Here is a 19,397-nt window from a genome sequence, read left to right as displayed (position 1 = left end):
TTTCTCTCAAATACCTCGTTTCATGTCACTTCAGCTTCTAATTAGTCACATTGACTTTATTCACTATTTACTTAATTAAAACTTAACCCACAGGTGACTGGCAAGGTACTGCGACTGGGGACAAATAAGTAAGATATAATTGTCTTTCTCCTCAGAGATTACATTTTAGCAGGGGCCAAAGACATTAACCATTCAATTACAAACCATTTAGCTATATTTTCATAAAGGTTCTGAAGAAACATAGGGTAGTAGGAGGCAAAAATATAAGGAGTGGGCCAAAGGTTCATAAGTAGGTTTGAGTCGGTCTGTATTTTCCCTAAAATCTGAAGTGTAAAATGCTGAGAAAGGAGTGCAGAAACCAGAAGGATAATACTTCACAGCTCGAAGGAGGCTGCACGCCTAAAATGCCAAGAAACACTCCAGTCTCCAAGTCTAATGGGCGGTACTGTCACACCGTACAAACCTTCCCCAGAGAAGGCAATGAGTGACCAAAGGCGCCCAAACCGTCTGGAGATCTTGCTAGTCCACTGAGCATGGGCAACTTCCACTCTCAGACATCAAAAATGCTCAGTCTTCTGACTCAACGTCAGAAAAGGCCACCTGATCATTAATTTTTGTTTAAAACGCAGTTATTTAAAAAGATCAGATGTTCACTGGGGATTTCCAGTCATGCGCCCCAAGGTCCAGACTCTGAATACCAGGGTGGCGGGGAAACCACCCCACTGAGACCTCCGGGGACCGCCGGAATAGACGGCTCGGGGTTCCGCCTTTTAGATGTCACCGAGACACGCCGGGACCTCCCCGCGAATCCAGGCCGGGTTTTCAAACACGAAGCCGGAAGCAACCGCGAGCCGGAAGTTCCAGAGTCCGCCCTGAGGGGGGGAGGGGAGCAGGAGGAAAACAGCGTAGGATGGCGGCTCAAATTCCAATTGTGGCTGCCCCTTCCACTCCAGGGATAGCTCGGAATAGCAAGAAAAGACCTGCTAGCCCTTCCCACAACGGCAACAGCGGAGGGGGGTACGGCACCGGTAAGAAGAAAAAGCTCTCCGGCCCTGGCTTTGCGCAGGTACTGCCGCACTAGCCGTGTGCGCATGCGCGGCGCTGGGCGGGCGCGAGCACGCATACGTGGGCGCGAGCACGCGTGCGTGGGCTCGCCGAGGGGAGGCGGGGCGGGGCGCGCTGCGCGCCGCGGTGTTTGCTGGCTCTCGGTGTGAATTTTTTTTTTTTTAACCCTTTAGTATGGACACATGGAGTTTAGTTGAAGAGTCGTCCGCTTTGCATTGTGAGGGGAGGGGGGAGGTTATTACTGATGGGAAGACTGCCTTTTCCCGTAAAGGTGGCTTTTGAGCGAGCGCGGGACCGACAGAAGTTAGTGGCACTCCTCTGCGGCTCTTCCTACTTCGGCTGCCAGAGGTGCAAAGTGCCATAATGCCCTACGTGGAGAAATACAAGGATGCATTAGGTAACTGCCTCCTAATTGGTAGCGCTCCCCAAGTTTTTCTTAAACATTGGGGTGAAATTTGCAAGTGGTAAAACGCAAAAATTATAGTTATGAATCACTGCTTTAATGCCGCTCAGGTAAAATAGCATTTCCAAGAGACACAATGGCGACACATGGTGACGCGCCCCTGTAATCCCAGCACTCAGGAGGCAGAGGCAGGAGGATCACAGGACGGGCGAGGCCAGCTGGAGCTACATAGGAATTTCAAGGCCAGCCTGGACCACAAAGCAAGACCTTTTCTCAAAACAAAACGGGTGGGCCAAATGGCACAGTGGATGAATAAAGCCCCTGTTTAGGCAGGCACACCGAGACCGCGATTGAGAGATTGAGACTGTTGGGGTGGCGCGTGCCTGTAATCCCAGCGCTTTGGGAGGCTGAGCACAGGCAGATCACTATGAGTCTGATCTATGTAGTGAGACCTTGTAGACCCTTACTAAAAATATAAAAAACAAAACAAAAAATCTGAGCCGACATGATGGCACATGCCTTTAATAGGCAGACAGGAGCATCACGGTGAGTTCAAGGTCAGCCTGAACTAATTAGTGAAATCCAGTCTCCAAAAGAAAAAAAAAAAAAGCCTCAGAGCCACAGTAAATTCTCTGTTGACTGTTGACCCTTTCCTGGCATCACTCTCTTCTGCCCTTACCAGAGAAAACTGCTACTCTGCTATTGCTTTGTTCTCCAACCTAATATAAATGGGATCCTGTGGAACATCTGGCTTTCTTTGGGAAACCATTTTTTTTTAAAGTTATCTTTTACTGATACGTTGTAGAAACAACTGATAGGCATTTGAGTAGTTTACAGGCTTGGGCGTTTTGATTGATTGATTTTGAGACAAGGTCTCACTATATAGTCCAAACTGCCCTTGAACTCCTAACAATACTTCTGCCTGAAGGACCAAATGCTGAGATTACAGGCATGCGCCACGATACTTGGCTCAGGCTTTGGCGTCTATGGCTGCTGGGAACACTTTTGCTCAAACAAGTCTTTGTGTGAATTTATGATTTCCTTTCTCTTGATTTATAGTGGAATTGCTGGATCAGATGATAGACACACATTTAACTAAGAAGCTGTTAAATAGTATTTCCCAGGATAGCTTCACAACTTTACATTCCCACCAGAAAAATATGAAAATTACAGTTTTATATCTTCAAAACGTACAATCCTGGGCTGGTGAGATAGCTCAGCGGTCTAAGTGCCTGCCTGGCAAGCACAAGGATCCAGGTTCGATCCCCAGTACTACATACATGCTGGCCACTGAAATCAGGCGTGGTGGCACATACCTGTAATCCCAGTGCTGGGGAGACAGAGACAGGAGGATCACTAAGAGTCTGAGCTGTGTAGCAAGACCCTGTACCAAATAAATACATAAATAAAAATTTTTTTTTAAAAAGCACATTAGCAGTCTTGAAATTTTAGCCATTCTGTTGAATACATAGTGGCTAAGTCACTGTTTTAGTTATGCTTCTGTGATGTTTGATACCAACTGCCTTTCATGTGCTATTGGCTATTCCAGTATTGTGAGCTGCCTGATTATTTTTTTAATTTTCTTAATTTTTTAAAATGTATTTTAGTACAGGATCTACAGGGTCTCACTGTGTAGATGGGACTCAAAGTGATTCTTCTGTTTTCAGCCTCCCAAGTGCTGGGATTACAGGCAGTTGCCACCATGCCCAGTCCCAATCGTTGGGCAGGGCCAGCACAGCACTATCTTTTTTAATTTTCAAAAAATTCATATGCTTTCTTTCCTTTTATTTAAAGTTGAGATAAGGTCTTGCTGTGTAGCCCAGGCTGGCCTCAAACTCACAGCAGTCCTCCTGCCTCAGCCTCTTGAGTACTGGGATTACAGACGTGTGCTACCACGCTTGGTTAGAGTCCTCTGTCAGATAGATTGTGGGTAGGCTCTCCCAATAAATCCATGATGTGTTTTGACACTCAGTTGTACCAAGACCAAGTAATGTCAGTACATTTTGGGAGAAATTATTCTTTTGACCCTTTCTTGGCCACATGGGCTTAGACAGTGTTGATCATCTCCAATCACAACAAGCTCCAGAAAGTAGCCGAATGACCTCGGGATGCTGGAAATTTCCAGTAACCCAATGTGTTAGAAATTTCAATCGTGATGGCCTCAGGACTCTCACTGAGGAGATACCAGATATCACGAGGACTTCTGATTTAACAGCCCCTTTAGGGAGGCTGAAAGAGCAAGGCATTTCCTGGCATAGTGAATTCTTTTGTCTTGGCTCTTCTTTTTGTAGCTAGTTTTTAAAGAGATGCAGTAACCAGTTACCCCGCTTCCACTGTCAGCATCCCATGAAGAAGGGAAGAACTTGGCTTGCTTCTATCTCTGGAAATAAGTCCTAGATTTTTGTCCTGCTCTGTTGTCCTAATCCACAGCAGATCAGCTCTTAGCACAGTACTCTCCTTTGAGAGCTGCCTGGAATTTTCCTGAGATGATCCGCATCTGTGCAGCCTTTCTGGTTTTTTTTTTTTGTTTTTGTTTTTTTTTTTTTTTTTTTTTCAGTTGAAGCAGCAAGAATTTATGGTATAGTACTGTATTTCAGTTATGCCCGCAGTAGTTTGCCTAAGACATTTTGAAAGATTATAGCTTATGCCACCCTCCCAAAAATCTCCCAAGAGGAGAGAATGACAGCTACATATTATATGTGTTTTCTATTGTCTCTGTTAACAAATTACTACCAACTTAGTGGCTTAAATAATCCCCACTTAGTAGCTCATGTTCTGTAGGTCAGAATTCTTGGGTGAAGGTAGACTGTGTTACTTTTCTTCATGTATCACAAAGCTGACATCACAGGTCACCTAGAGCCAGACCTGGTGGTGCCTGCTGTGCAATCCCAGGAGGCTGAGGCAGGAGGATTGCCATGAGTTTCAGGCCTGCCTGGGGTACGTAGTGAATTTGAGGTCAACCTGAACTGCATAGTGAGACCCTATCTCAAAAATAAATAAATAAAATAGTCAGCTAGTTGAATTTCTCTTTAGAAGATCTGGGCAAAAATTGTATCTAGGCTCATTCAGATTGTTGACAAATTCAATTCTCCAGAGATTATGGATCCCCATCTCCTTGCTGGTGGTAGGCCATTGCCAGCATTCCTTGTCGCATGGCCTGTTCCATCTCCCAGCCAACTATGGAGAATCTCCCTGTCTGATCCCTCTCACACATCAAATATCTCTGCCTTCTCTTATTTCTGACCACTGGATTTATATTTAAAAGATTTATTTGATTAGAGCAGGCCCACTTGGGTAATCATTTTATGTAAAGTCAGCTGATTTGAGAACTTAATGATACCTGTTGCTTGGATGACTGGGACATATATGTATCTGGGGGAGATACACTGGGATGTTGCTCTGGGTCTACAGATCACATGTGTGAAACAATGGGAAGGATATGGTAATTTCCAGCCTTGAGCCAAAGGAGATCTTAGGTATTCCCCATGTCGGTATCTTATTGTAAGGGGACAGGAGATGACTCTGAGCAGTGATAGTGAAAGGAGTAGAAAGTGAGGAGGCAGAGGGACGTGAGAGTGACCTGAAAGGTGGTAGATTTAAATGAGACAGTGTTCCAGGCCCACAGTTCTGCCTGTTAGATCACCTCTGGTTGCCCAAGGTTTCATCAGCAGTGTTTTTATATAGATGATTGTATTTCTTGAGTTAGAGGGATTTTATAGATCTTTTAGAACCTAAATTTCCCTGCTTTAACAATTTCACCTCTTTGGTTTCTTAAAAAACAAGGTATGTAAAACTTCCATGAGATATAAACATTTTTTTATTAATTTTATTGAGAAATAGCAATGAGACAGTTTCAAAACTGATTAGTAGGACAGTTTCAATAATTAATACATTGCATATTGTTGTCTTCGTAGTGGTTATTCATAGTACAAGATGCAGACAGGATATCCTGTCCAAACACTATTAGTATAAATCTTTCTTCTCATTGAATTAAGAGAAAGTAGCTGTATGTCTAACCTAACTATTTTGTAGAGTTACAAAAATTAACAGAGGACATTTACATAAGATGATATTAGAGTATTTTTAGAGTTTATTTAAAATAACTTGATATCATGGATTCTTAAGGTGAGTTTTACTTTCCAGAAATGTGCATGCAGTTTCTAAAGTAAAATTTAGTGCATACTTAAGTACCTAGGAGCCCTCATGATTTGGAGGAGATATTTTTGATCTGAAAGTACTCAGAGCAGAGCATTGATAGCAGTCTCCTGTAGATCAGTCCTAGGATGTGGCTTCAGGACAATAATCTTGCTTTATTTTTCCATCAAGATGTTTACTGCAGCAGGAAATGCTGCTTATGTCCACTTGTGCCCGCAAAGTCTTAGAACTGTGGTTTTGTTTGGATTTCTACGTTCAGGTGTAGCTAATGGAGTTGTTGGTTAACAGCATTATGAAAGTGCTCCCTTACCTTCATCGTGTTATGCCCTCTGCATTAATACTCCTCTGGAAAGGCTTAGTATTAAATTGGTGAGCTTGCTGAACAGGTAGGTGCAAAGGTGAAAGACAAGATAAGTAACAGTAATTCACATTTATTGGACATCTGTTTTGTGCTAGACACTATTCTGAGCACTTTCGAAAAACTGTCTCCCCAGAGCATGGTGGCGCACACCTGTAACCCCAGCACTTGGGAGGCTGAGGCTGGAGGATGGCTGTGAGTTGAGGCCAGCCTAAATCAAATAGTTTAAGTCCATCCTAAACTACCAACAAAAGACTGTTCCATTTCATTCTCAAAACAACTTTCTGTGAGTTGTTACTCTTGTTTATAGTTAAAAAGACTATAGAGTCACAGAAAGTAGTTTACCTGAGGTCACACAGCTAATAAGCAAGAGTCAAGATTCAACACAAGAAGGCTGTCTAGGCTCCACGTTCTTTTTGGTCTTAGCTCTTTTTTGTATCACTGTCTATACTCTGGTTTCTCTTCAGATCGTATAAATCTTTCGCCTGTATCACTGTCTACATTGAAAGCTGTAATTAGATTGCTGGTGAGACCAAAAGGGTTGGACAGAACTGCTTGGCGAGGGAACTTCACCGGATCCATGTAGGGCATGTAAAGCTTTCCGGTGCCTATTCTAGTTGTTAATTGCTTCTGAGGAAACTAATTGGCCCACAGACTGAGCATTACTTAATAAATTTTTGATTTGTGATGGTTAATAGTTAACAAAGCATCTGATGTTGAGAGGCTGTAGTTGATTTTTTAGAAGAATAATGCAGAAGGCAGATGCAAAGAGGCACAGAGATGATGAGTAATTGGAGTCACTCAGTAAATGCCAGAGTGATTTAGTTACCCATTTAAAAGTAACCATCAAAAAAAAAAGGGGGGCCGGGGAGATGGCTCAGTGGAATAAACACTTCCCTGGCAAGCGCAAGGGCCTGAGTTCAATCCCCGGTTCTGCCAAAAAAAAAAAAAAAAAAAAAAAGTAACCATTCAGGCCGGCCAGATAGCTCGGCAGACTAAAGCACCTGCCAGCGACCTGGGTTCCCTGCCTGGGGTGCCATGCTGGCCGCATCCCTCGGGCGCGCTGTGACTGCAATTGGGACTGGGCGTGGTAGTACACTTGTAATCCCAGCACTTGGGAGACTGAAAACAGGAGCATGGCTGTGAGGCTGATGTGTGTAAGATACTCTGTAGATCCTGTACTAAAATACGTAAAAAAATAAATAAAATAAGAATAAAAAATAATCATTCAGACCTAACTTTCAAAAGAAATCATGATAGAGTCAGGTGTAGTGGTGCACACCTTTAATCCCAGCACTCTAGGAGGCGGAGGCAGGAGATTTTTTTCTTTCTTTTTTCTTTTTCTTTTTTTTTGGCGGGGGGACAGAACTGGGGATTGATCTCAGACCCTTGCACTTGCCAGGGAAGCGCTTATTCTACTGAGCCATCTCCCTAGCCCCAAGAGGTTTTCAAGTGCAAGCCTATCCAGGGCAATTTAGTGGCTAAGATAAAATATAACAAAAAAGACTGGGAATTGTAGTGCAGTGTGAAGGCCCGGGTCTTGGTCACCAGTAACAACAACCAAAAAAGTAATCTTGGTTATGTTATTCTTTCCACAGGAAGATGTAGTTCTTTAAATGTTCTTGGTGTATAACATTGTTTGCCTGTTTTTTGCATAGCAGCATTTTTGGAACATGGCTCTGTATTGATAGTCTTCTCAATCAGATTTTACAAAATCTAATTAGCTTTTTATGAATAATTTCTTCATTATAGTCTAAGGAATTAGATGTTCTTATTTATGCCAGCTTTGGGGAGTTATTTGTGTTTTTTTTTGGTTTTGGGGATTATTTGTTTGAGACAGGATCTTGCTATGTAGTTTAGGCTGATCTTGAACTCACTGGCATCAAACTTGCACTGATCCTCTTGCCTCTGCCTCCCAAGTGCTGGGATTACAGGTGTGTGCCACCATCCCTGGCTTTTTGTCAGTTTAAGTAATCCTTGTATCTCTAGTTTTAAACTAGAGTCAACTGTTTTTTCAACTCTAGAATACTATTTGACAGATATGGCTGGTGTTAGATTTTTCAGGGACAAGACCAAAGACACTTTTCTGTTTTTTGTAACCACAGACAGAAGGCCTAAGTTGACCTGAAGTCTGAGTCCAAGTCATGCAGGCTGCTGTTTGGAGAGACTACACCACTTATTTGGGCTCTGCAATTGTAGCCTGAGGAGCCCCCTCCCCCAGTTTGCTGACTCCAATCTGTTGGTGACAAGCACGTGCTGCTTTAACAGCAGGTCATGCCAGCGAGGCTGAGGGAGGTAGGTTGCAAGTTCTGGGCCAACGTGGGCGACTTATCAAGACCCTGTCTGATGATGAAAAAAAAGGGCTGGGCCTGTAGCTTAAGTGCTGCCTGGTACCACCAAAAATCACAGCCTTAGTCGAGACGTTACTTCCTGTCCTCTCCTTAGGGCGTTTGTGACTTGAGCCTGGACAGTTCATCTCGTAAAGTCTGTTAGTGTTAATAATACTTTCGTAATATGGAAACTATACATCATTTTCAATTTTATTTCATTGCATGTGAGCTTTGTAACTTCATGTTCCTTTTGACTAAGGGTTTCTCCCTTTCATCCTGTCATTAGTAGACACAGGAGTCACAGCTGGACTACAGCCGAAGGGAAGGGAGGAACGAGGTGGAGTTGCAGCAGTGTGGGAGTGGGGTTGAAAAGGAAAGATGGAAAGAAAACCAGTTCTGGGCCTTGAGACAGTGTATCTGCTTTGAGAAGCAAAAGAGCACTCCGTTCAGACAGGAGCCTTTGGAGGTGTCAGGGCGATTTCCATTCTGGGCTTTTCCTTTAATTTCTGGGTGCCCAGGCTGCTGAGAGGGGCTGCATGGAGGACAGGGAGAGCTTCTCAGCACAGAGATGCATTAGAAAAACAAACAAAAACAAAACATGCTCCGCGCGTCATTTTCACTCCCTTCTTGGCTCTTTAGCTTGTGCCTGGCAAGGCTGACTTCTGGCTCTCTTCCTGCCACCCTTCCCTGCTGTCAGCACATGTGTCTGGCGTGTGCCTCTCCCACAGCAGAACTTCCGGCTGTCCAGGCAGTGCTGCCTGGCTGTAGTACCTGCTTTTCATAGTGGCCTCAGAGAAGCTCACCTGCCTGAATCTCAGCAGGTACTGCTTCCAGACCGTTCTCCTGGGCCCTTGGGACACGACAGCCTGGGTCAGTGGAATCCCCGGCATCCCTTCCCCGGCTGGGTACTCAGCAGCTTTGCACTTCCCCAGGATCAATCACGGAAGAGAAATAAACAGAAAGGGAGATATATAGTCTTGTGGCATTTCTAGAGTAGAATTAAAAGCTGGCTGCACGCCCTGAGGATGGGCCCTTGGAGCTGAGCACATTGTGGCAGGGGGCGTACCTGTAGTCCTGTTGGTGGTCTTAAGGCTTAGATCCCTCTGTCCTTTAGAGCCTCCTCTTCACTTCTGTGGCACTTTAGTTTGTTTCTGCCAGATGGAAATAGTATTGTATCCGTAGTCATGCTTTATTTATTTATTTGTTTGTTTGTTTATTTATTTATTTATTTAGTGCAGGGTCTACAGGGTCTCGCTACACAGGTCAGACTCATAGTGATCATCCTGTTTTCAGCCTCCCAAGTGCTGGGATTACAGGTGTGCGCCACCACGCCCAGTCTCAATCTTAGCCTCAGCGTGCCCTGCAGGATCGCACCGGGTCTCTACACTCTACCTAAGCAGGTGCTATAATTGGCTGAGCTATCTGGCCAGCCCCATAGTCGTTCTTTATGGAAACTCAGATGATGAAGATGAACTTGAAGTGTATCTGGTACCTGGAGAGCTCATTCACATCCTGCCTGTTTTCTCTGGATTAAGTATTGGGTTTTCTCTCGATGATTGTTTTTCCTTTTCTAATATGAGGCCCGCTGGGCAGCTCTTAGAGTTGTAGTGTATATACTACCAGCACCCACCACCCAGTGGCCTGCCCTCTGACAGCCCAAGGGCAGTGGTCTATTTCCAGTAGTCTTTCGGCACACCCTCATGGATAGTTAAACAACATGGAAGAATGGTCTCTGTCTTACTTTTCTTGTTGCTGAGACAAAATACCTGACACCCAAAGTTAAAGGGAAAAAGATTTATTTAGCTCTCAGTGTGTGGAGGTTTCAGTCCATAATCAGCTGGCTGCAAGGCAGACTAGCACATGGGAGAGAGGCACCCATTGATGGTGTAAGACAGAAAAAGCAACAAGAGAGGAAGAGAGAAACAAGCCTCTTCCTGTTCCTTTTATCTTATCCAGATTTCTGGGATTAGGGTGGCTCCAATCCAATCAGAGGATTGATCCAGCAATCATCCACCCTTAATCCCAGCACCCTTGATCCCAGCATCGAACCATGAATCCATCACAAACCAGAGGTAGATTCAGCCACCTCTGAAAAAGCCTTACCTAAAAATGCGTAAAGCTTTGGGGGGCATCTAGACACAAACTGTAACAGTTTCTTCTAACACTGGCAAGTCTCCTCAGACCTCCTCCTCTTCCCTTCTTCTCTCCCTCCTCCCTCTCCTCCTCCTTCCCCTTCTGGTCAGTGGCCTGGTCTTTCTTCTGTGCCCCTGGACCACTACCTCTTAAAAGAACAATTTCAGTGTAACCACAGGTTTTCCTTAATGACAGGAGAGACTGTGGATTGAGGGAGGCTGACGGGAGAGTCCACGCAGACAGAGGTGGCAGTGTGATCAGAGAAGCAGTAGCACAGGTTTCAGACTTCTTGGCTAGAGCACAGGCCTATGCGGTGACACCCTGGAGAGGACTCTGGGATGGTATTTGGGAAACCCTTTCCAAGAGCTGTCACACCACAGTTAGTGCCCCACTCCCCCCACAGATCCCACGGAGGGGACGGGGAGGGGTGCACATGTGTGCAGTCACACACACAGTCTCCTTATAAAATTCAATACATACTCACTAATAATTTAATCACTCTCCTCCTGGGTATTCACTCAAGAAAAATAAAAACACATCAGGGCAGCTTTATTTATAATGGCTCTACCCTGGAAATGAACCAAGCGTACATCAACAGGAAATGGATGAATGTTAGCATGTAAGTATAGTGGAATTCTACTCCACTGAATAGTGGGTCAATTCAGTGAAACGGCTGATGCGTGTAACAAACGCCATCCATCAGTATGCCCCTATGCTGAGCTGAAGAAGTCAAGGACCACGTGCTGTCAAATTCTATTTATGTGAGGTTCTAGAACAGACGTGGTAGACGTCAAAGCACTGGCTGCACCTGCGGCCTGGACATACTGATCAGGAAAGGGCACGAGTGAACTCTGGGATGGTAGAAGCGTTCCCTATCATGGTCAGGATTTGGATTAAGGTAAAGGAAACATTTAGAAAACTCAGGAGAGCTACACATAAGATCACGCACCTCACTGGATATAAGTTGTGTCTCAGCATTTTCAAAAGTAGCCTAGGAAGATTAGAATTGTATTAAGAACGAGAAGTCGTTTCTTTGTGCCTTTGAGTGTTAGCGTAAAAGTTTCTGAAGCGCATCAGCCTGCGGGTCAAGGCTCTCTGCAGCCAGCTGACCTGTGGCCCTGTAGCTTCCTCTCCGTTTTCCTTTCTCAGAATGCCCATGTCCTACAGTGCCCTTCGCATTCCAGCTGCAGCCCCGGTTCTCAGGGCCAGCCCTTTTTGCCTTAATATTGTAAGGCACAATTAACAAGATCAGCAGGAGCAGGATGGTGTGGTGTGAGGGAAATGGGGTTGGAATCGGAAGGTCAAGTACCCTGTGGCCTTGAGCCCATCACCCTGAGCCTCATTTTCTTTTCTAATAAAGTGCAGAGGGTCGCACCTCCTTTGTAGCAGCTTTCAGAATTAAAGGAGCCAGCTCAGGTGGGACAACAGCACAGCACAAGGGGCAGCCACAGCCCTGCCTGTGGCTCCTGAGCTGGCAGAACCTCCTCTGGGACCCACTGCTGCTGACGCAATGGCTGACCAGTCTTCCCTTGCATGTCCTGTCTTGTTATGAGCAGAAGTAACGAACCCAGAAGAAATTGACCTCAAACTTTTTACTGTGTTTTAAGGGCATCAGCATGGAAGCCATGAGTGACAATAAAGTGGTGTCCTCTGAGTTTAGCACAGGCCCTGTGGAAAAAGCTGCCAAACCTTTGCCATTTAAGGATCCCAACTTTGTGGTAAGTGTCTAAGGTAGTCTATAAATAAGCAAACACACTTTGTCCTTTGAGTTTGCGGAACTGTAGGCTAGGTGGCTGTGGTGTCCTCTTCTTTTGCTTTCCACATTGCCACCTTCTCTCGAGAACTGTGTTGGGAAGGTGGGGATGGGAGAAGGAAGTCCCTTCTTGTTCATCTCCCTGTGGGCTGGACCCGAGGACTTGGTGCCCTGCATGGAGCTCTTGAAAGAGTAGTGTTTGGGGAGTACGTCATTTCCACAGTGGTTGTTCTCCTTCCCTCTTTACTGGTTTTCTGTAAGTTTTAGATGAAGCTTGAAATATTTAAGAGTGGTCCCCAGTAGTTTTCTTAAGTAAACCTAAATTATGGTACTGGGAAGCAGAAATAGAATAAATTCTCCCTTGATTTTTTTTTTTTTTAATGTATTTTGCACAGGATCTCACTACATAGCTTGGACTCATAGTGATCCTCCTGTTTTCAGCCTCCCCAGCACTGGGATTACAGTCATGTGCCACCACGCTTGGACTTGGTCTCCGGCTCAGCGCACCTCAGGGCCCTGCGTTTGCCAAAGCAGGAACTTAGTCTGCTGAGCTATGTTGCTGGCTCCCCATTTTATCTTTTTGAGACAGGGTCTCACTATGCAGTTCAGGCTGGCCTTGAGCTCAATTTGTATCCCAAGCTGGCCTTGAACTCATGGCAATTCTGCCTCTGCCTCCAGAGTGCTGGGATCACAGGCACATGCCACCACACTTGGCCTCCCTTTCATTTTTTTTGAAAAATATTTTATTTATATACTTATTTGGTACAGGGTCTTATTACACAGCTCAGACTCTAGTGATCCTCCCCAGTGCTGGGATTACAGGTGTGCACCACCACGCCTGATTTCACTGGCACTGCATGCAGTACATGCAGCACTTAGTCCACTGAGCTATCGCACCAGCCCTTTAAAATACTTGTTTAGAAAGGTCTCTGGGGCTGGGGAGATAGCTCAGTAGAATAAGCACTTGCCTGGCAAGTGCAAGGTCCTGAGTTCAATTCCCAGTACAAAAAAAAAAAAAAAGAAAGAAAGAAAAAGAAAAAAGAAAGGTCTTGGGTACAAGGGATGACTGATAGAATGAGAGGTACATGACAAGATTAAGTGTAAATGTCTGTTCTGAAATAGTACTATTGATTTTTATTTCTTCTAATCCATGTTTTCAATTTGAGCACTCTGGCCATGGTGGTGCAGTAGCTGGCAAGAAGAACAGAACCTGGAAGAACCTGAAACAAATTCTCGCCGCTGAAAGGGCATTGCCTTGGCAACTGAATGATCCTAACTGTGAGCTGGCTGGAGCCTTCCATGTGTTCATAATGCTTAGACCAGTAACCTTCTTACACAAACCTACGTTATTTTATTGGGTTCATATTATTGTAGGAAAGAGCTTTCAGCCTGAAAATTTTATAGTGGCTTCAATCAAGGGTTATTATGTGGGGGTTTTCTCTGTTAGCCATTATCTGTGTTGACTGTGTTTGTGTGGTCAGGGGTATGTGATTTTTAGTGTCACTGTGGAATTCCATTCAGGAGAAACATTCTGATATGTTAATATTGATATTTTTATTAGACAAACTTCTTATTCAAAAGCCTATTCTTAAAATCTGTTTCCAGAAACCAAGTGATCCAAGTCTAATGCCAGATTTATGAGGGTTTCCAGTGACCAGCTGAGAGGCCAGTGCTTTTGCTCTCTGGCCAGAGCCTTTCTGAGTAAACACTTTCTGATTCAGGATGTCCAAATCAATCTGAAATGCCCTCAGACATTCTGTTCAGCATCACTGGGAAGTACAGGTTCAAAGATCCCTCTGCTTCCTGTCCTGTTGGGCATCTCTCATGAGGGTGACTCAGATGGGTGTCACGGAAGCCAGGTAGTCAGTAGGGTGTGGATGTGCGGGAGTCTGGGAGCTCAGATCCGGTCCATGGCTATTTGGCACTTCATCACCATCAGCCCATGTAGCCTAGACCTGTAAAAGCCACTTGTGGGCAGCTGAGCACTCCGGCAGTTCTGCTAGCGCAGAGTCCCTGGTGATGGGGCAGGGCTAGCCCCTGAGCTAGCACTTGGTCTATGACGTACTGCACCACTTCTAAGATTCCTCCCATCTCTACTTAACCTCCAGGAAATTCTGCACATACATAAGCAAGGAGGAAAATTTCAGGGATATGATCAACATTATTTTAGAAAGGAAGAGAAGGAATCAGAAGGCCTTAAGGCCCGTGTAGTCATCTTTTTCTCTTTTTTGCAGACTTCAGTATTGATGCTCCTCCATCCTTTAAACCAGCTAAGAAGTATTCTGATGTTTCAGGCCTCCTTGTGAGTATGATTACGTCTCTATATTAAACGTTGAATTGAAAAGAAGATGTCTATCTAGTCCGTGTACAATATCAACCACCAGCGATCCTGCCTGGAACCCGTGTTGTGCGAAGGCCAAGGGTTTGTGCAAGGCGTTTATGTTGCAACCTGTGTCAGCAGTTAGAAGGGTGATTGCTTCACAAAGCATGGGACATGAGTTTTACTTCCTTGAAGAAACAATGATTTCAGTTTTCGTTGCTGAAGTTTTTCAAAACCTCCATCATAGATGATTGATTATATTTTAAAAAATATTCAGGGTTGGGTTATAGCCCAGTAGAAGAGCACCTGCTCCGTGTACTTGAGGCCTTGGGTTTGATCCCTGCCACTGCAAGCAAAACAAAAAATATATACATATCTGCCCAGTGGCACTGTGACATGGATAGTCACTTTCAGTCTGATTTTTTTCTTTTAGTACAGGGGATACGGGTCTACAGGGTCTCACTATATAAATTGGACTTGTGATGATCCTCCTGTTTTCAGCTTCCCAAGCACTGGGAATACAGGCTCACACCATCATGCCCAGTGTCAGTCGAGGTCTTAGTGTGCCCCAGAGGCAGGGCCGTCATGGCACACCAGGGCTCGAACCCCAGCCGTTGTGCTTTGCCTAAGCAGGCATTTAGTCTGTTGAGCTATCAGGCCAGCCCTTCAGACTGATTTTTAAGCACCAAAACTCCCTTTCCAAGTGAAATGTTTTATAGAATCTACATATCTAAAAGGCTGAGTCTGCTACTCCTGGTGGTCCTATGTGAATATAGCCCATGCCCACCAAAGTGACCCCTCAAATGCTTCCAGGGAACACAGTTTGGGAACCACTAGCAGAGCTAAAAGAATAGGACCTGGGCAATTTTCTGAAGCTCAGGAGCCAAAGAGCCCTGTGTCCTTATTTGTAAAGTGTAGAGCAGGTACAGAACCTGTAAAGATTATTTCCAGCTCTGCTTTTTAATCCTCTCTCCATCTCTTATCAATTTGGAAGATGGAACTTTTCTCACAGCTGTGGAATGAAGCAGCCACTTATTCATTCAGCTCATATATCCTTGAAATGTTGTGTGATTTAATGAAAATGTGTGACTTCAACTTCTGTAACGCAGCTCCCAGATTATAATATGTCTGTATATTACTTATACAGATGAGGCTTGCCTCCTCTGTCCTTACATAATATCCTGGGATTTATGGGCGGATACGGAGGCTGGCCCATCACATGCTGGTGTCATTCTCTCCGTTTTAGGCATCTGGCCTGCTGGTGCTGTGGTTTTCACTTGTTAGAAGTGAAATAGTGAAATAGTATTGTTGAGAGACACTACTGCAGGCCTCTCTGTACTGTCAGCAGACAGCTTGCCATGGTCCACATTACCAAACCCTCCTGCCCCATTGCATGTGAGAATTAAATTCTAAACATACAAAGAACTCCACCAGGAGGATCATCTTGAGCTTGAAGCCAGCCACATAGTGATTTTAAGGCTAGCCTAAACTGTATAAGGAGACCCTGCCGCCCCTCTCCTCCCTTCCCCCCAGGAAGCAGAATGAACTTTACACAGAGATGCTTGTGAGATACTGTAGTAGCAAAATGTTAGAAGCAACATAAAGGTCTATATGCGACGATATTTTCATATTATTCTGTGAGCTGAATGCATACTTAATTAATAAAGTGGATAAAGTTCTAAGCTATGTTGTTGACAGAAAGATACAGAGTAGTGTACACAGTATGGTGCCGGTACATAAACACACACACACTCACACACACACACACACACACTCCCAGAGCAATTCACTTGAGGAATTTCTCTGTGGTCTGTAATTTGTGAAGATATAAATTTTGAAAGTCTAGAAGGGTGCCCACATAATAGTGGTTTCCTCAGCATAAGGCAAGGGGCTTTTGGGTGTAAGGAGGTGGTAAAAGGAAAGTTTAGAATTATTTGTGATGTTGCAAACATTTTTAGAGGTGAACATGACTCATCCGTTACTTGTATAATTTAAAGTTATGTAATTAGAAAGTAAAGCCCAGCTCTTTGTGGACAGTGTTAGGACTGTAGGTGAAGCAGGCACCGCGAGGCCTAAGGCTGCCTGTGGGTGGCCCTATAGGGTGGTGGCCTTTGTTTCATCTAGGTTGAAGGGACAGAATCTAGAGAAGAATGCACTGTAGAGTTAAAGTTTTTATTTCTTCAGCTCTGGAGTGAACATGGCATCCTTTCTTCTGTTCAAAGCGCTGGGTGCTGGCTCCTGGATCAGGTCTGGTTGGTTCCAGTTTGGGGTATTTTGGTGCCGCAGGATCTCTGGATCCTGCATTGTTTATTCAGCAACTTTCTTGGCAGTGAAATCTGCACTTGGGCTGGCCGGCTCAGCACAGCGTGGTGGTGGGAGTGAGGCAGCCATGGAATATAGCCGGGTGGCAGCTGGTTCATGCATGAGGTCCAGATTCCCCACGCCAGATGCAGTGCGGGCACTCAGCTCGAAACTTCCAGGCAGCCTCCCCGCCGCTTAGTTATTCCAACTGCCCCCAAGCCTGTATCCTCCCTCAGAAGAGACTTGTCACTAATTTTCTTAATTAGGCCTTCCCTTATCTTTAATGACAGATTAAAGGAAATGTGGTACAGAAAAGTAATACCTAGACCAAGCCAAAGGATCTAAGTTTGATTTTGTAGTAAGCTTTGATTAATCTTAGCTTTGTAGGAATAAATCCCACTTTCCTGAATACATTAGGGAGCTGCCCAGGGGCAGGATACAAACTTTTTAGAGCATGAGAAACCTATGACTCAGTTCTCTCCGGCTTGTTGCCTCTTCTCTTTCAACAAACCACAGAATTACTGAGAATCTGGGTCCACACAGAAGACAGCAGCAGAGCAGACAAGCCACACTTGAGTAATTGGACATTATCTGTCTAGACTTTAATGGTGTCTTTTATAATTTTTTAAAAGAGCTTAAAATTACTCACCAGTGTGTTTTCTTTTTCAAGTTCTATAGAAGCCATGTGCTCAGTGATACACAGTAGCTAAAATTTTTTCCAACTTCTATATAGAAAAAACAGAGAACAAAAGAGAATTTTGATACATCTAGGAAGCAAATTCTCTTTCTGGTGATGGTCTTCATCACCTATTCACTTTTTCATTCATTCGTTCTTCCATTCATCTGTTGCACGAACACTTGTCGGAAGGCTCCTGGGCCTGTCCAGGTCTGCAGTGCTAAGCAGAACACGGCCCTGTCGTGTGAAGCTTCATAGCCTAAAACATAGTCAGAGTCACTGACCTGCAGCACAGCAAAGCTGTGCAATGTGCAGGAGGGCTCCGTGGTGCTACAGGAACGGAGGGCAGATTGGGGCCTCCTGAGAACACAGAAGCCTTCTCCAAAGATGTAGCTTTCAGGCTGAGCCCAGAAAAATGAACAGGCATTTACTGGACAGCATGGGCCAGACAGAGTTGGGGTCCCCAACAAGGAAAATGCAGATGGGCCTGGCAGGAAGGAAGGACTTAGAGAGTGAGGCAGTCAGAACTGGAGAGTAAGGATGTGTGGCTCAGAACGAAAGAGGCCCAGGCCTAAGGACCCACAGTGAGGACATGGGCGTTTGTCCCCCAAGCAGAGAGGAGCCATATGGAGAAGTTTCATGCTATAGATGACATGATCAGAATTACGAGTGGCAAAAATGGCCCTGACTGCAGTTAGAAAATGACAGCCCCTTCCAGTGTAATGCTGGCTGACTCCAGGAGCTGTGAAGGTGATATGCCTGCTTGACCAAGAGAGGAGTGCATGGCCGTAGATGGGCTGCAGCAGGGAGAGGCCCAGCATGCACTGGGGCATTGGCTGCTGCCCTGAGGAACACAGCCCCAAGCGATTGGTTGGAAGGGGGTGGGAGTCAGAAGGCAGGGAGGGATGGCCGTCATAAACTCCGTCTTGAACTTGTTGCTGACAGCTGTTGAGGCACCAAAAAGAAGGGTGCTTGAGTCTGATGTGGTTCTTCCTCCAGTCCGTACCCTGAAGTGTTTCTCAAGTCTTAGAGGCTTAACAAGTCTTTGCCAAAGTGAGCAATTCAGTGTTCAGTAAGACATAATGAACATTTCACTTCCAGTAAAATAGAAGAAAAATTTTAAACTTGCAATTCAATTAAAATAGCACTATCAATAACAACTTCCTATCGCTCCCTGTGCCTGTTTCTCACCCAGGCGAACTACACAGACCCACAGAGCAAGCTGCGGTTCAGCACCATCGAAGAGTTTTCCTACATTCGGAGGCTGCCCTCCGATGTCATCACGGGCTACCTGGCCCTGAGGAAGGCCACCAGCATTGTTCCCTGAGCCTGAGAAATGCAAAGTGGAAACTGCTTCAAAGGCAGACTTTGGACTTGTGATTTTGTTTCATGGAAACAACTCATTCTGCTGTCAATCTGAAAATGCCAGTGCTGTGCCTTGGAAAGAATGTTTGGCTTTAACTTAAGAGTTTTTTCTGTGTTTTTCCTCCAAGTGTGATATTTCCTGCTGAATTAAATTATGCTTCAGTTATTGCCGCAAGTAAAATTGTTTGACAAGAAAATACAATAACATTGTGCTTTTCATTTAACTCAAGAAAGTCCCCATATTTTCGTTTCCAGCTTGTGAACGCTTGTCTAGAATTTAAAGACTGCAGTGAATCCACACAGCTCTGGATTATTCTTGATCCCAGTGGCTGCTTGGAAGAGCGGGTTGGTCTTTCTCTTATATCAAAGTGCTTGCGAGAGGTCCAAATTAGGAAAGGAGAAGGAAGAGCCCAGAACCTCATCCTGTCCTGTTGGCCACCTTTTCCTGTGTTTGGAAATGTGGGAACCAGCATTTCATTCTGTCTGAAAAGGGGTCTTGTGTTGGTACAGAATTATTATGGCTTCAGTATGAAGTATT

General features: G+C 44.8%; 1 protein-coding gene across 1 annotated transcript; it reads left to right on the top strand.

Moving 5' to 3' along the window:
* The first annotated feature begins 780 nt into the window (after nt 1–780).
* On the top strand, nt 781–19,082 carry Ino80c (INO80 complex subunit C). The gene is made up of 5 exons (XM_004623588.3): nt 781–1,066; nt 12,052–12,162; nt 13,364–13,475; nt 14,432–14,499; nt 18,690–19,082. The coding sequence occupies exons 1-5, from the start codon at nt 911–913 to the stop codon at nt 18,819–18,821; spliced, it is 579 nt and encodes a 192-aa protein (XP_004623645.1). The 5' UTR covers nt 781–910; the 3' UTR covers nt 18,822–19,082.
* Nucleotides 19,083–19,397: the final 315 nt, after the last annotated feature.

Source organism: Octodon degus, unplaced genomic scaffold (genome assembly GCF_000260255.1).
Source record: "Octodon degus isolate 3935 unplaced genomic scaffold, OctDeg1.0 scaffold00003, whole genome shotgun sequence".
NCBI lineage: Eukaryota > Metazoa > Chordata > Mammalia > Rodentia > Octodontidae > Octodon > Octodon degus.
Note: the sequence above shows the minus strand (reverse complement) of the source record. Positions and strands in the feature narration are given on the sequence as shown.

What these genes read in the sequence shown, in the direction of transcription:
- Ino80c (XM_004623588.3), top strand. Translation starts at nt 911, where the DNA reads ATGGCGGCTCAAATTCCAATTGTGGCTGCCCCTTCCACTCCAGGGATA. An exon ending in TTAAGGATCCCAACTTTGTG is followed by an intron (nt 12,163 to 13,363) that starts GTAAGTGTCTAA and finishes TTTCAATTTGAG; the next exon opens with CACTCTGGCCATGGTGGTGC. An exon ending in GCAACTGAATGATCCTAACT is followed by an intron (nt 13,476 to 14,431) that starts GTGAGCTGGCTG and finishes TCTTTTTTGCAG; the next exon opens with ACTTCAGTATTGATGCTCCT.